The 18,014-nt window shown below is 37.5% G+C and overlaps 1 protein-coding gene and 1 pseudogene across 2 annotated transcripts in view; both read right to left on the minus strand.

The window, feature by feature from the left end:
* The window catches only part of FBXO3 (F-box protein 3), a 39,512-nt gene extending 21,505 nt beyond the window's left edge, over window positions 1–18,007 (minus strand). For both annotated transcript variants that reach the window (XM_003781219.3, XM_023509089.1), the window contains exons 1-4: window positions 17,884–18,007; window positions 13,981–14,070; window positions 11,563–11,726; window positions 1,538–1,652 (exon numbers count right to left, since the gene is read on the minus strand). In XM_003781219.3, coding sequence (XP_003781267.1) covers window positions 1,538–1,652; window positions 11,563–11,726; window positions 13,981–14,070; window positions 17,884–17,987 — 473 coding nt within the window. In that variant the 5' untranslated portion in view covers window positions 17,988–18,007. The remainder of the gene's footprint in view (window positions 1–1,537; window positions 1,653–11,562; window positions 11,727–13,980; window positions 14,071–17,883) is intronic.
* LOC111724658 lies at window positions 4,322–4,440 on the minus strand (annotated as a pseudogene).
* Window positions 18,008–18,014: the final 7 nt, after the last annotated feature.

Here is an 18,014-nt window from a genome sequence, read left to right on the forward strand (position 1 = left end):
AAAAAAAAAAAAAAAAAAAGTTCTCCAATACCTTTATTTTGATACAACCTTTAGCTTACTCTATGCAACCAGACACTATAAAATATAAATCAACCTAAACCTTCTCCAAATTTTTACAAACTTGGAATGTGTGAAGTACAAATTAATCTCACTGCACATACATGTTAGCAATATAGGTGTCAAGGACTCCCTGTTGGTCCTTGACAAGATTCCTATCCTAAGTTTCAATGTCGGACCATGTATAGATCCCTGTGCTGAAATTCACGACCTGTTTGTCACATCAGTTCTGGGCAATCTTTTAACAAAGTTCTCTCCTTGTATGCTCTTGAAATATTATAACTTTTCAACTTTGTCAAGTTTCAGTTTAATAAAAAAAATAGACTAGGAAAAATTAGCCAATAACTTAGTCTTACCTAGTCCTAACTAACTTCCACTTCTGACCTATGTCCAATATTTGATTTCTGAATACTATCTCATGATTGCAACATGATCACTTCTGGGATTTCTTGGACTCATTTAGCCCTGATCTGAAATTGTAACAGAGTCTCACGTGACTCCTCAAACACAAAGGGACAACAGGTTCAAGAACAATGCAAAGTTCTCCCTAAATTCTTATTAGCATTTCACAAACACAATGTCCTGGAAATAGCTTAATAGTATAAAAGTACAAAAGAAGTAAAGACATAGAAAGAATATATCTTCTAAAATTTTAAGTGAATTTTGATGGCTGCTACATGGTCTGTTTTTATCAAAAGTTGCACAATTTCCTCTTTCAGAAATTTTAAACAGACCATTCAATTATTGGCTGTGTTTGAATATGACAAAAATCTATTTCTTTCATGTATGTATTGATAATTCTGAATAAACTGCTTTGTACATGTTTAGTAGACAGAATTTGCATCAAGCTCCTAAAATAATTTACCTGGCTACAATAGGAAAATAGTTTAGATAAAACATACTACACATGCTGCTACCCTCTGTCCCATAGCCCCCATCCCCAATCAGACTTCATTTTAACTATAAGGATGTGTTGATAAACATGTTTTTATGAGACATATTTGTTTTGGTAAAATCTAATTCAAGCTCTATATCTTAACTTATGCATCGTTGTAAGGAGGAATAGAGAATTCCTAAACTTCTTTAATTTGTTAAGGGCAAATACAAATTTATTTAAATACAATTTATTTACTTTCATTCTAGAAAATAAACTACATTATTAAAAATAACCAAAACAAGTCAGGTGTGTTCACACAGGTAATCTTAGTACTTTGGGAAGCCATAGTGGAAGAATCAGGAGTTGGAGACCAGCCTGAGCAAGAGCAAGACCCCACCTCTACAAAATATTGAAAAACTAGCAGGCATGGTAATGTGGACCTGTAGTCCTAGCTACTAGTGAGGCTTAGGCAGGAGGAGTGCTTGAGTCTAAGAGGTTGAGGTTGCAGTGAGCTATGATGATGCATTCTAGCCTGGGTAACAAAGCAAGACCCTGTCTCGAAATAAATAAGTAAATAAATAACCAAAACATTGACCACCTTACCCAGGAACCACTAACTTCTGCCCATTGTGGATACGGTATGAACATCGATAATCATCAGGAAGCTTACAACCGATCTGAGCTTCTACGGCATCTAGGTCTTCTTCTCGGGCACCCTCTGCAAATGTACAGAAAAAAGCAAAATTTGAAGAAAGCAAGGCTTAAATCCAAAAAGAAATACAATTTATCTGCTAACCAATGAAACAAACTTGGAGCAGGTAAATTCATTTGATGCACTAAATAAGCAAATTCCTTAGTTTCATTCATCTCAATAGGGAAAACATGGGCACTTAGTAAAATAAGGAAAGATAGGCACCACTGAGATCCACAATAATTTTTCACATTACAACACAAACCCTAAGATAGACCTCATTTTTCTACATCTAATATATTCATATTGCTCTGCTTATTTATTTATTGAGACAGAGTCTTACTTTGTCGCACTGGCCACAACACTAGGCTGTTTTTACAGCTGGGGTCTCACTCTTGCTCAGGCTGGTCTCAAACTCCTGAACTCAGGCAATCCACCCACATCAGCCTCCCAGAGTGCTAGGATTACAGGCATGAGCTACTGCACCTGACCAGCTCTGCTTATTTATTAATTAAAAAAAAACTTTCAGCAGTTCTCTAAACCAATATTGCTCAGGAGTTTTATCTTAATGGACAATATTAGGAGATAAGGTACAGGAGGTCATTAACGTGAATTCTACTTTGCATGTTTGCAAATGAGCCATATAGTCTAGCTCTAAAAAGCAAGAATTACAAACACCATGAAAAGAAATCTATTCCCAGCAATGGTCCACCAGATTATTGGACCAAACCTCTCAATGAACAACAAAAAACTGTTTTGAAGACTTCTGGGGAACTACAAAAGCTGGAGTGGGGTGGGGTATAGAGTCCAGAAGGAAAAAAAACCTAAGAGATTGGCAAAAAATCAAGAACCATTGTTTTTAAGGCAACTGCCAATTCTGAAAGCAAACATGAGGCTGAAAGGCCTAGAAGCTGAGCAATTAGGCAGTACCACAAGGCTGGAGGGTAAAACTTGAAGTTTAGGGTCCACGAGAGAGAAAAAAACCTGGGAAAACCCAGGGTTTTATGACTGGGATCTTTAAGGACCATATCCTAGGAATAGGATGAACTGAAAATAGCTACTCCTTACGAAGATTAAATCCCAGCTTCCAATCAAATCAATCCCTGATTGGATTAAGGTGATCTGCCCATTGACTAGCTACCAGCCAAAAGCAAAAAAATCTCTAGAAGAGATTAACATTATCCCCAAACTCAGCTGTGTCTAGCAATCAATGAAAAAAATTAGCCTATAGGACAGTGGTTCTCAACCTCTGGGTTGCAACCCCTTTGGGGGTCGAACAACCCTTTCATAGCGGTCACCTAAATACATCCTGCATATCAGATATTTACATTATAATTCATAACAGTAGCAAGATTACAGTTATGAAGTAGCAACGAAAATAATTTTATGGTTGGGGGTCAACATGAGGAACTGTATTAAAAGGTTGCTGCATTAAGAAAGTTGAGAACCACTGCTATAGGAAGACAACAGCTGACTAAAGAGCAAGAGAAAAAACAGAAAATAGAACCAAATACACAACATACCCAGTTATTGGAGTTAGTAAACATGGACTTAAAAATAATCATAATTAGGCTGGGTGTGGTGGCTCATGCCTATAATGCTAGCACTCTGGGAGGCCGAAGTAGGTGGACTGCTTGAGCTCAGGAGTTTAAGACCAGCCTGAGCAAGAGCAAGATCCCATGTCTACTAAAAATAGGAAAAAAAAAAAAAAAAAAGAACTAGCCAGGCATAGTGGCTTAAGCCTATAGTTCCAGCTACTCAGAAGACTGAGGCAAGAAGATCACTTAAACCCAAGAGCTTGAGGTTGCTGGGAGCTGTGATGCCACGGCACTCTCTTCAGGGTGACAGAGTATGACTCTGTCTCAAAAAACGAAAGAAAACCATAATTAATATATTCCATGAGTTAAATGACAAGGTGGAGACTTTCAGCAAAGGAGGAAAAACTATAAATGGAAACCTTAGAGCTGAAGAACACAATAATTAAAATTAAGAATACACTGAAAGGTGTATTAGCAAGAGGTTTAAAGTGAAGAAGGAATTATAAACAGGAAGCTGGACCAAAAGACAAAAATGGGTAAAAACTACAAAAAGAACCTAAGACACATGATGGGAGGACATGGTGGAAAGGTCTGTGACACATGCACTGGAATTCTGAAAGGCGATGGAAGCGTATTTGAAGCAGAAGCAGTATATGAAGAGATAGTAGCAGAGAAGTTTCTGAAATTGATGAAAATATCCAACCATGATTTAAAATCACTATAAACCCCAGGGACAATAATTACAAACAAAATCACGTCACAACACATCATTACAAAATTACTGAAAATCAAAGACAAATAGAAATTGTAAAAGCAGCCAGAGGAGAAAAAAAGGCACATAATTAACTTCAAAGGACCAACAATAAGCCCATAGTTCGATTCTCAACAGAAATAACAGAAGTCAGAAGAACTGATATCTTCAAAGTGGTAGGGGGAAAAAAAAATCACCCTGACTAGAATTCTATATCCAGTGAATATATCCTTCAATAATGGAAGATAAATACATTTTTTAGATAAAATTTTTAAAAATTCAGCAGCAGCAGTCCTCATTTAAATAAATCTTATACCAAAAGGTACATCTTATGGCATAATGTATAGGAAGAAAAAGGATACATTAAATTACTAAAGGAAATTATTATTTCTTGTTTGTTTGTTTTAAGCCTACAGCACCCAATATTCCCAGGCAGTCTCCCATCCAAGTTCTAACCAGGCCCAACCCTGCTAAGCTTCTGAGATCAGAGGAGCTCGGGCACGTTCAGGGTGGTATGGCCATAGACCTAAAGGAAATTCTTTACATGGAAGAAAAATGATCTTAAATGAAAGTATGAAGATACAGGACAGAATGAAGTGCAACAAGAACAGGTAAATATGAAGGCAAACCTACAATAATGTTAAATATAGAAAATAATAATGTTTTCAAGGATATTAAATATGTAAAAAATTAAGATGACACAAACTGTAATACAAAAGGAAGGAGGGAGGTATTTGGAATTAAAGCATTCTAAAGGTCTTTCATTGTCTAGGAAGGGGTAAAAATACTACTTTACATTAGACTTTAATAAGTCAAGGAATTCATGTTTTAATCTCTAGCATAATCATTTAAAAGAGAAAGGAGGGAACCAAATAAAACATAATTAAGAAGATTGCAAAAAGGGAACAGTGAACAGATGGGACAAATAAAAAAACAAAAAGAAACATGGCATATTTGAACTCCAATACACTGGCAAGTACATAAAATATGAATAGACTAAATAATCTAACGAAAAGACAAACTGACAGACCAGATTTTAAAATATATATATATGTATACATACACAAAAGACACATTTAATGTAAATACAGAAAACAGTAAAATCACATGAAATAGACTTTAAGGCAAATAGCTTGATTAGAGCTAACAGAGGACTTTTCCAAATGACAAAAAGGTTAAATTCACTGTACAGACACTATAATTCTAAATTTTCTAGTATCACAGCTAGAAATATACACAGCTGTGTATGTATGTATATATACATATGTGTATGTATACTTTTTCAGCATTAAATGATTGTTTATTTTTCAGGTTTAAAATGTTTCAAAATGTGTATGTACATGATAAATAAAACAAACTGCACTCAGAATCACTGTAGAGCAGAATACATAAATGTACAGAGTTTTTTAGAGGACAAAAAATTATAATGTAATTAAATACAAAGAAAGACATTCAAGAAAGGTAGGAAAATTAGACCATCTTGGCAAAGGATATATTAACTAAGACAGACCAGGACAAACCCCTCCTAAACATCAGGATGAAATTTCTATGCTTCCTAGCTGCCTAGCTTCCCTTTTCTGCATTGAGTTGTCTACTTCAGACTCATCAGCCCCTGGGAGATTATCAAGCATTTCTTCCTCATCAGCCCTCTGTTTCTGTCTTGCATGTTTCTCTGTTCACTGTCTGGCATTCCTTTTTTTTTTTCTTTTTCAGAGACAGAGTTTCACTTTGTTGCCCTCAGTAGAGTGCTGTGGCGTCACAGCTCAAAGCAACCTCCAGCTCTTGGGCTTAAGCGATTATCTTACCTCAGCCTCCCAAGTAGCTAGGACTACAGGCACCTGCCACAATACCCGGCTATTTTTTGTTGCAGTTTGGCCAGGGCCAGGTTTGAACCCACCACCCTCGGTATATGGGGCCATGTCCTACTTACTGAGCCACAGCACTGCCCCACTGTCTGGCATTCTTGAGGAAGACTGGTTTATTAGATTAAATTCCGAGGCTATGTCAACCATGAGTAGCGTTCTAACATAAGCAGCTCAATAAAGGTCAGCACATTTACAATATTAAGGGATGGTCTCCAGGCACACTTAAGGTGGCAATTTGAGAACATTCTAGACAAATCCTTGCAGCAGAATCAGTGGTTGGATAATAAACTGGAGAAATCAGATCTGAGAAAGCTCAAATGGGTATCTCTCAGGAATTATAACTTCCAGCTTGAAAACACCTTTTTTATAAGGTGTGTTGGCCCCATCTAATATCTCTCTTTTTTTTTTTTTGGAGATGGAGTCTTATTCTATTGCCTTGGGTAGAGTTAGCATCATAGATCACAGCAACCTCAAACTCTTGGGCTTAAGTGATCCTCTTGCCTCAGCCTTCCAAGTAGCTGGGACTACAGTTGTGCATCACTATGTCTGGCTCCTATCTTCTACAAGCTCATAGATCATCCATCTCATCTTTATCTTGCCAGTATGTGATGCCTGGGAGTGGCTCTGTGGCTAACATGTGCAGTTCCCTTCAGACGTGAAGATGATCTCTGCATGATCCCCAAGTAAAAGGAACCACACTAAGATGGTGGTTCACTGCTCCACACTAAGATGTACTGCATGGACTCAGCTCACAATGCAGCAGAAAACCTAAAATACATATTTTTAAATGACAGAACTAAAATGGGAAAAAGATATAACTACAGTCAAAGTGGCTGTATTAGTTTCTACGGCTGTAATATTAGCAGCTTAAAACAACACGTATTATTTTACAGTTTCTGTAGGTCAGAAGTCCAGGTGTGACTCAACTAGATCCTCTGCTCAGGTCCCATAAGGCTGTAACCATGGCATCAGCTGGGGCTGCTATTTCTCTTATGCTTGAGATCCTCCTCTGGCTGTTGGTAGAACTCAATTCCTTGCAGTTGTAGAACTGATGGCCTCAGCTCCTAGAGGCCACCCTGCCATTCTCTACCACAGGCCCTCACCATAACATGCCAGGTTGCTCATTCAAAGTCGATAAGAGATATACACTCTCTGACTTTTAGAAGAGCCCATTCCTTTTTAAGGGTTCATCTGATTAAATGAGGCCCACTCAGGATAATTTTCCTTTTCATTAACAGTTATTTCAAATTTAACTAATTTAGAATCTTAATTACATCTGCAAAATCCTGTCCCCTTTTTATAACATGACCTAATCATGGGAGTAAAATTAATTATATCACAGTATCACTGACATTTAAGGACAGACATGGACATATAGACCAGTGATTGGGAATTTGAGGGCTATCTCAGAATTCTGCCTACCACAGTGAGAGAGTTTAACATGCCTCTCTCCATAACTAATAGAATAGCAAACAAAAACATAATACAGTAAGAGTAAGGAAGATCAGAAGAAAATTAACAAGTTTTACCTAATTATGTATATCATACTAAACTCCACAACTGTAGCTTATACATTCTTTTTAAGTGTACACCAAAACTGATCATGTACTGGATGGACCACAGAACAACTCCCAAGAAATTTAAATGACTGACCTTATATAAGGTATATTCTCCGATCATAGGGGAAAATGTAAATTATATTAAAAAGATGACTAAAACATCCCCACATGTTTAGAAATTAAGCACTATACTTCTATATACTCCATGGACTAAAGAAGAAATCAGAAAATACTTTGAACTGCATGCTAATGAAAATAGAACATATAAAACTTGTGGGACAAGCTAATATGCTTACAAAGAAATTTATGGCCCTAAATTCATTTGGGAAAAGAAGAAAGCCTGAAACTCTATGACCTAACCAATCAACTCAAGTCAGGACAAAAAAATCAAAGAGAAAGAATCAAATTAATGAAATAAAAATGAACACCCAATAGAGAACTGACAAAGGCAAAGCCAGTTCTTTGGAGAAAGATAAATAAAATTAATTAGCCCCTAACTAGCAAGGTCAAGAAAAACAGAGAGAAAGTATAGACAATATCAGAAATGAAAAAGGTGGTATCAGTACAGATCCGACAGGCAAGAAGGGATATTATAAAAACTTTATGTCAATAAATTCGATAATATAAATGAAGAGGAAAATTTCCTAAAAAAATAACTTACTGAAATTGACATTAAGAATAAATAAAAAATCTAATAGTCCTATACGTAATAAAAATATTGAATCCTTAATTTAAAACCTGCTATCATGACAACTCCAGAACTGAACAGCTTTGCTGGTGCATTCTTCTAATCATTTAAGCAAAAAATAAGACCAAGCTTACTCTTCCAGGGAACAGAAAAAGAGACAACACTTCCCGACTCGTTTTACAAGGCCAGCATCATCTTGATACCAACACCTAGCAAGAACATTGCAAGAAAGGAAAATTATAGGCCAAACACTCTAATGAACATAGATGTAAAAATCCTAATAAAATACTAGCTTATCAAGTCCAATACATATAAAAAGGATAATACAACCAAACAAAAAGTAGTAAGCTGGACTGGATCCTGGAAAGGAAAATGGACATTAGTGGAAAATCTGGTGAAATCCAAATGAATTCTGGAGTGTAGTTAATAGCAATGCATCAATGAAGATTTTAGTTTTGATAAATGTTCTATAGCGGGATACATTATGGGCAACTGAAACTAGGTGAAAGGTATACAGAACTCTCTGAACATCTCTGCCACTTTCCAATAAATCTCAAATTACTCGAAGATAAAAAGTTTATTTTAAAAAAAGAGAAAATTTAGCATGTACAAAAGAAACCAAACTGAACAGCTACGTGAACTACTAGATAAGGAAAGAAGCTAATATTTGTTGGTATTTGCTACATATTAGACATTTAACATATAACCTTAAGAAACCAAGAATTTCTGGAAGAAAGAGAGCTAGACAAAAAAAGTAAAAAGAAAAGCCAAAACAACAAACAAACATGACAAAATATACATAAAAGAAAATATATGTTTATAATATAGTAAAATCAAGATTGAAGAGGATGTCTTAGAGGCTAATTAATTGTATCCTATGATAAAATTCAGGAGCCAGACAGATCAGGGTTTAAATAAGGCATCCTCAAACTATGGCCCACGGGCCATATGCAGCCTGTTTAGGACATTTATCCTGCCCGCTGGGTGTTTTTGCCGCCACTGCCTGTCCTGCTTAGCAGCCGACTTGTCCCGGAGCCTGCAGTCCAGCCCTCCAAAGGTCTGAGGGACAGTGAACTGGCCCTCTGTTTAAAAAGTTTGAGGACCCCTGCTTTAAATTTTAGTTCTACCGGTCGCTGACTGTGTGACCTGTGGCAAGTTAATTCACCTCTTTAATCCTGTTCCTTCATCTGCAAAAGGGGGATAATACAACCTACCTCAAAGAATTATAATGAGAATTCAGACTTCCTATGTTTTTTAAAGTGCTTTACTGATACTTAATAAATATTCATTTATTTTCCTTCTCCTCCTCACCTACTCATATAAGGAAGCAGCTAAAAGGCTACTAGAAGTTGAGAAACCTAGATTATAGAGTTTTATCTCTGATACCAGTGTTGAAACCTTACATAAGTCACCTAAACTCTGTGTGTATATTTATTCACCTGTAAAACAGGAGTACTAGCATAAATTAGGGATGGACAAATTAGAGTCCACAGCCCACAGCCTGGACTGCTGCCTATTTCTGTAAATCATGTTTTATTGGAATGCAGCCATATCTACGTGTGCAGGTACTGCCTGTGGCTGCTTTTAACAGTTGTGACAGAGACCATGTGTCCCACCAAGCCTGAAATATTTACTATCTGGTCCTTTAAAAAAAAAAAGTTTGCCAACCCCTAGTTTAAATGATCTCTAAAGTCCCTTCTAACTCGAAAATTATAAGCCAACATTTAAGGTAAATATAAAATTTTAAGATATGTGATAAGAACATTAATACATGTACACCATAATTTCAAGATACTCCATGAAAATTTTCCCAAGCCCAATGCCTATTTGCTTTCTGACTTTCCTTTTTATCTGCCACCTCTAAATTTTTGAATTTAAATCAGGGATTGTGGCACCCGAGGTGCACAGCTAGGATCCTGACTCAGTTCCAAAATTCAGAAACCTAGAGTTCTTAGAATCTCTAAGATTCTAAGTCCAAAGTCCTTTCTCTAGTCCAAAGCATAACAAAGTCCCAGAGAACAGCCACCTGGGAGCTAGGAAGGAAAACAGGAACTATCAAAGAATTCTCTAACAACCTTACCTCTCTAATCACTAGCAAAGAATAGTTAAGTAGTGAACCTGGAAATGCCAAATTAAATGCAAATGAAAAAGGACGGTTTATGGAGAGAACCTATTACCTACCCTTACTTTCTTCCCTTCTTGGTAGCTCTGTGCCTACGGGGAGAACCATGTTTACATTTTCATATTCCACATGCCCTAAGATTAGCTTTTAAAGAGTCCTAAGACATCCTAAACAAGATAGGTCCTTTCTCCCTTCAGTTGATGTTAAGTTTATAGATAGCTCTAGGGTCTGTCCTATATTCAAATCCTAGTTTTTTATTTTGTGATGGTAAACAACTTACCTAATGTTTTATACCTTAGGTAGCTCACCTATAAAATAAGAATAGTAATTACTTATCCCAATATATTTGCAGATTAAATGGAGTAATATACACAAAATACTTAGCGTAGAACCTAGTTTTGTTCAATAAATAACAGCTATTGTAAGCCCTTACCTATTTTACTTACCACCACTGAATACCTATTTTCAGAATAGTATTATTATTTTCCTCTAAAAAAAATAAACTATTAAAAATACTATTCAAAGGCACTTTCCTTCAAAGTTCTACCTTACTCTCTCTGCCAAATCATTCTTTCCTCTACCTTCTAGTAATTCAGTTTTAAGCACCTTGCCTTACAACCATGTTTATATGGAAGTAACACTTGCAAGGAAAATTACAGTGTAAATGTGAAATGCAAAAGAAATGCTGTTTCAAAAGAGTCTTTAGTTCTAAAGGAAGGAAAACATTTGAGAAGAACTAGTGCGAATTTTAGATTGGCAAAATCAAAACATGTATACAACACCTTTCAGTGGAGAAACGTAAAAAAATTTGGAGGGTAAAGCAGGTAAGTAGCAATATATCTGTAATCTATCTGTGCATTTTCATGAGCAATTAATTAACAAATCGAATTAATGAAAATCGCTTGTTAATATTTCTTGCCAAACCGGACGATAATAGTGTAGTAGAAGGACCACAGATCCTGGAGCCAAACAGTTCAAATCTTAGCTTCACTACTCTGTAAATGTCAAAATAAGGATAAAAGTTTTCTTTACCCTATTATGATGCTCTCATACACTTAAAGAGCCAGGTTCTTTCCAAATATTAAAGAATGCTTAATATTCTTTATATAGATATAGATCTAAAAATATAAGATTAATCTAAGTTACTTTACATAAAACAAATATAAGGATAAAAGTTCAGCTTTCTCTCCTTTCTCATATGGGTCCCAAGGTTGAACAAAAACAGGGGAAGCAAAGGGAAGGTCCTTTCAGCCATACTGGCATTCTATTTCCTTGGCCAAATGTGAACGGTGAGTTACAGACAGATTAGATTAACATAGTTGCACAGATGATAGAGACTCAAAGTTATTCTAAACTAACTTATTTATACCAATAGTAACAAAAATGAGGAAGAGGAATCCTACATTCCCAGTACCTTTCAGAGATAAAACCATCCGAGGACACCTGGGCTCCAAATATTTCTTGAGATTATCCCAAGCCTTTTTAATAGCAGCATAATGGTTAATGTATCTTCCTACATCAGAATAAGTATCTATGAAGAGAGATTTCCAACACTGATCTTGCTGTGTTTTCTCTTCCCTAAACAGATGAAAACAGAGATTAAAAATCTTTTGAAATGATATTGGCATTCATTTTAGACACTTACCAACATACTAGTGGCTATCTGTGGCTACTTTTGCCCTTCCTTTCATTTATTTTAGCCACAAATGAAGACTAGATACCACAAAGTGATACTCATTAAAAATTATAACAAAAGTTACTGCTGGCATGATGGGATTACGAGTCAATTACTTTCTCACTTCCTACTTATTTTTTTGTAAATTTTCTAATTCTTAATAAAATACAGTATGAATAGTGCATGGGGTTTAAATGTCAACTTACCCTTAAATATGTATCAATTATAAAACTTAAAATTTTATAACGTTCCATTTTAGAAAATACTTAGAATCTAATGATATAATAATATAGCATACCAACACTGAATTAGACAGAGAATCATAAAACATCCAAAGAATTAAATGATTCAATATTTCTATTTGGTGTAATTCCCCAAACAAATGTTAAGTGTTCACTTAGCCACTGAGGACATACAAAAAATATGGTACTTTATTTTTTTGAGATGCAGTCTCACTATGTTGCCCAAACTGGTCTTGAACTCCTGGGCTCAAGTGATTCTCCTGCCTCGGCCTCCTGAGAAGCTGGACCTACAGAAGCATGCCACTGTGCCTGGCTTAGGCACATGCTTTTGCCTTCAGAAAATGTATAGTCTTATTAAGAAAGAATGAAGTATAAATTTAAGGGTCAGAAGTGAGAAAGGATAAGGCAGCCACAGCAGCCTTAAGGTAAAGCTTAAGGTAACATACTAATGTGCCACTAAAGGGTTTTAACAGGGGCATTAAAGGAGCAGAGTTATGGCTATAGATTGTGAGAGGTAGATTTAAATTTAATGTAAATTATAGGCATAAAGATGAGTTAGAAGGGTTTTGCAGAAGTCCTGGTAAGAGATGATGAACTACTGTGGTAGTTAGAAGAAATGAATAGGAAGACTCTAGAAATACACAGAAGCTAAAATCAGAAAGGCTTGGTAATTAAATGAATGCCAAAGGAGGGCAGGAGGAAGTGGGTAGAAGAGAGAGACAGACCTAGGATAATTCCTAATTCTGGTTTGGCTGTCTAAGCAGATGGTACTGCCATGAAGACTAGCGATACAGATAGGTTTAGGGATAGGGAAAAAAACAATGGGGGGGTTAGCATTGTTTTACTAATCTAAATAATATATACAAACATTATCAAAATTAAAACTTATCAAAGAACTCAGGATGAAAAACTAGTCTTTTGTTATAAGCCCAACCCCTCAAAGGAAAGTTTAGTTATTTCTGGAAGTTATCTCTATAAATCCAAATGTTGATGCCTTTAGTTCTTGACTTATCAATTTTATATTATCTATTGATAGCCTAATGTGAAAGATGACGGGGGTGGCGCCTGTGGCTCAAGGAGTAAGGTACTGGTCCCATATGCCAGAGGTGGTGTGTTCAAACCCAGCCCTGGCCAAAAAATAAAAAAAAAAAAAAAAAAAAAAAAAAAAAAAAAAAAAGAAAGATGACGATATAGCAATAGAGGGGCAGTCTTGCTTTCTTTCTTTGGGATAGCATGCTGTCTCTGTCTCTTTTTCTCTCGCTCTCTCACTTTCTCTCCTGCTAAAATATAAAATAAACTTACAATTTTATATTTTAAAAAAAGAAGATATAGCAATACTTAAAATTCCCACTCCCCCGTTCTTCCTCCTCCCAGAGCTCTGTTATTTTTACTTTTACCTAAAGCTTGTAGCTTTAAATATATTAATACTTAAATCTTTACTTCTTGTTTCAACGTTAGTTGCTATCTGACTCTCCTCAATCTAAGAGAAAGATATTAGTATTCCTAACTTTTCTTTGACCTTTCCCAACTCCCACCTTCTGTCATCTATTCTTTGATTCTGTCAAATTTGTTAACATTTACTGAATAATTACTGAAGTTAGCAATTGTGGGACAGCCAATGGATAGGTCCAATAGACAACTATGCAAACAAATCCAGAGCTCAGTGGTGATGTCAGGGAGGGAGAGTGAAGTTTGGGAGTCAGAAGCACATAGGTAGTCACTATAAAGTGTAACAATGCACGCAGGAGAGATCAGAGAGGGAGAAGAACAGTGGGCCAAAGATAGAACCTTGGAGAACATCATCATTTATTGACAGGTATAAGAAAGACAAGGGTGGGAGAGTCAAATCAGGACAGAATGGTATAGTGGAAACCAAGGGCTAAGTGTTAAGAATACACATTTCCCACATACTCACTCAGATATTAGCCAGTATTTTTTGCAATGTCTTCTCCACAGCGGATCATGACTTGATAGCTGGCTAAGTCTTCGACTGACATAACAACAACTGGCAGTAACCAGATTCACAATTAGTATGAAAGAAAATAAGAAAATTCAAAATAAAAAGATAAAATGAATTATTCATCAAGTTTTGTTTTATGTCTTTTCTTTTCTTATTTTCCATTTATGACCTTTACAATTACAGCATTTTTTAAAAGCCTGTTTAACAAAGTAGTATAATTTACCTTGTGAGTAGTGAAACTGAGTTTACAAATAAATCCTCAAACCTCTAAACCACATATACCATTAGAATTAATCTCAAATCAAGGAGTTTTTCCACATTTATTATTAGGACAGTAGTCATTTCTACATATAGGAAGAAAGGTTATTAAGGTATAACCACAAGAGATATGGAGATTTTTTCCATAGATCTGTAAGATATATACTACTAAATGCACAGGACTTTTGCTTGTTTTTTTCTACCTTTTTCTTAAAAAAGTAAAAAAGTACTGCAACCAAAGACTCTTTGTCATTAAGCAACTACCATAGAGTCCACCTAAAAAGGAGCGTCTAAATCGTAATAGCTAATCAATGAATGGAATCTTAAATCATATGGGGTTTATCAAAGCCATGAGTAGGGCATGTTAAAAATCAATCTATAGTAAACAAAATTAGCAAATAGATTAATACTCATGGCTATACGTTTGCCCCAAACATGGAAGTTTAAAAGCAAATAATTGTCTTACTATACAGAAATCGCTAACATAATAGTGCTCCAATGCTGTAAATGCTACCCTAAATTTGTAAAAAGAATGAACCTAAGATTGGGAAAATGAATTTCTATTTATTTATTTTTAAATTTCTATCCTTTTAGAAGAGAAATCACAAGTTATAGAAAGTAGGTATTCAAAGATCTCATCTGGGCAATAGCTAATCAATGAATGGAATTTTACATCATATGGGGTTCATCAAGGCCTTAAATAGGGCATGTTAAAAATCAATCTATAGTAAACAAAATTAGCCATTATTTGATTTTCAGATTTTACAAAAACATCATCCTTATTATTTTCTTCCAAGCTCAGGAGATGGCCAAAATAACTTCTGTAAACCTAGGAACAAACCCTCCTATTTCTTCTATTCCCTCTTCTGAATTCCTCTCCCTCCACTGCCCTAGCAGTTCAACAACATAAAAAGAATCTGGGGGTGGCGCCTGTGGCTCAAAGAAGTAGGGCGCTAGCCCCATACTGGAGGTGGTGGGTTCAAACCCAGCCCTGGCCAAAAACTGCAAAAAAAAAAAAAGAATCTGAAATAGGTACCAAAGGTGATTCTAATGCACATCAAGGTTGAAAACTCATGTTCTAGAGGTTCTGATTAGTTGGAGTGCAATTAGCACCTCATGTATCTATTAATATATGTTTAAAAAGTGTCACCAGTAATTGTGATGCATAATAAAGGTTGAGAACTATATGTAATAAATCACCCTGAAAAGAAGAAGGCATCATACAATCTCAGATTCAAACTATGCAACTGATACTATACAATGATCACAATGGACTAATTCAACCCGATGCTATCCAGTTCAGCAAGTATATACCAAAGCTTGGCACTGGAATAGACACTTGGCAAAGTTGGGCTGCATGGTGCAGGCAATAGGCTGTGGGACCCTGAACACTTTTCCATGGATAAAATCTGATGGTATTCAACTTATTTCCACAGGCATTTATGGAAAGATCATGTCACTTCTGTTTAAAATTTTGATTGCTACTGAAAACATTTTAAATAAAATCTAATCTCCTTACCTTGGCTCACAAAGTCCTCCATGATCTTACCGGTATCATCTATCACTCTGCCTGTAAGTTACTTCCTACTTCCAAAAACAACAGTCTTCTACCTCCTCCAACATGCCTTCCTGTTAAACAGTCCTCAACAGTCCTGTTAACCAACCTCTGAACACACTCTTCCCTCTGCCAGGACTACAAATGCCACGCTTCATATATGGCAGCTTCTTCTAATTTTAGTTGATCATCTCTCTCCTCATTCTTTAACACAGCAATCTATTTCCTTCACAGCACTTTGAACCTCTCATAATTATACATTTACTTGTATTTCCACCTTGCCCACTAGACTGCAAGCTGCCTGAAAGGAACCTGATCTGCTTTGTTCACTTTTGTACCTCCAAGATGTAACAGGCTGGCACATAGCAGGCCCTCAAAAAATGTGTTGAATAAATGATGAATACCAAGATAAACAAGGCAGTCCTTACATTTGAGAAGTGTACTATCTGGCATGGAAATCAATTCTTCAAAGGAAGGAAGAGGTAGAAAGAGGGTCTTATACGAATTCCACCTTGCTAGGTTGAGAAAAGGTGGGCAAGGCTTTCCACACAGGGTGAAAAGCTTAAGCCACAGAACAAAAAAGTGCAAGTTCATGGTATGCTGACAGAGGTCTGATTTGGCTAGAGTGGATTTTGTAAATATGATAGTGGAGGAGAAATAAAGCCTGAAAGGCCTTAGATAAGAAACCAAATGAAAAGAGTCTTCAATGACCCAGAAGTTTAGGTTATAGTATCTAAACAACAGGGGTAGCAGAGGTTTTAAAAGAGAATTACAACCAGATGTGTCTTGGAAAGACCACTCTGGCCCCAGTCAAAAGTTGGGGGGGAGCTGGTTAGACTGTAAGAAGAGGTCATAGCAACAGAATATTTCAGATGAAAACAGCTGAGCTAGAACAGCCTGTCCCAAAGAAAAACTTCATTTCTCTGCTTTAGTACAAGCGTGACTGGAGGGAAAAAATGTATTTTCTAAATAAGTGTTAGCAAGTACTAATATAGGTAGCACCGAGAAACTCAAGGTATTTCTCCATCACCACTTAACAACAGCTATCTGCAACTCCAAGGAATCTGTATGTCTAAAAGGACCCCTAACAACACAGGACACAATCATCAAAAGACTAGAATCCAAACAAAACAAATCTCGCCTACCCATCCTAAGAGGGCGATTCTTCCTCCTCTGCAAATACACACGGCAGCACAGGAAACTCAGAACCATGCCACCAGCTGTCAAGGGTGTAAACAATTCTAACACCTCCTCGGGAGGCGGGCTGGCAGCGCCATTTCTTCCACCATCCCACAGTCCCAAGCTCAGAACCAATTGGCCGTTTAACCACCCTGATAAGCAACCGGTGTTTATTTTTGGAACAGACTCTTGCAACGTGGGAAACCCAAGGTGTACAGGGGGGAAGACAGTCCCTTGCATCGCATCACCGCGAGTCAATATCAAAACACAAAACGCAACACAAACCGTTAAGGAGGAAGGGCTGAGGGGAAAACAACTGTCAAGCATTTAAGTGTGAGAAAGTGAGCCCCGTCAGCGATCACGGTGCCAGAAAGGTCGCACCAAAGGGGGCCTGGGGACGTCTGCCTCTTTCTCTCTCACGTCCCACCTGCCCAGCCCGGGGACCAAAAAAGAAGATCGCGCGGCCGGGACGGGGGCTTTTTGCACAGTGGCTGGGGCTGGGCTGGGCCAGGCCAGGCGGAGACGCGCGGGGCCCGTGAGGGTCCGCGGGGCGCGGCGAGACAGCACCCGGATGGAGGCGCTACCTCAGTTCCCTGCGATTGGGCCTCGCTAAGGCCTGAGAGATAGGGCTCTCGTCGCTCCTCAGGCCTGGGCCCTAGACGTGAAGAAAACCTCAGGGTGGGGCCCTTTTTATCCCTGTCTCGCCCCGGGCCCCGGCTGGCTCTGCAGGATAAGGGCGGCCCAGGCGTCTACCTTCTGGCGCCGCGGGAACACGAGTCCTATTGGCGGTCCTAGCCTCCTTCCCTCCTGCCTCACCGCCTCTTTTCCCCGCGTCCCAATCCCCGCCGTACGCGTTGTCCCATTACTTGATGAGGTCCCGGTAGTCCAAGAAGGATAAAATGAGGAGCAGGGGATCCGTGGGCAGCGATCCTAGGGTCAGTGGTGTCGCCTCAGCCTCCATGGCCGCCATCTTGCCTGGCCGAGTGCAGGCCTGGCT

This window comes from Otolemur garnettii, unplaced genomic scaffold, assembly GCF_000181295.1.
Source record: "Otolemur garnettii isolate 467f Iridium unplaced genomic scaffold, OtoGar3 scaffold00001, whole genome shotgun sequence".
Lineage (NCBI taxonomy): Eukaryota > Metazoa > Chordata > Mammalia > Primates > Galagidae > Otolemur > Otolemur garnettii.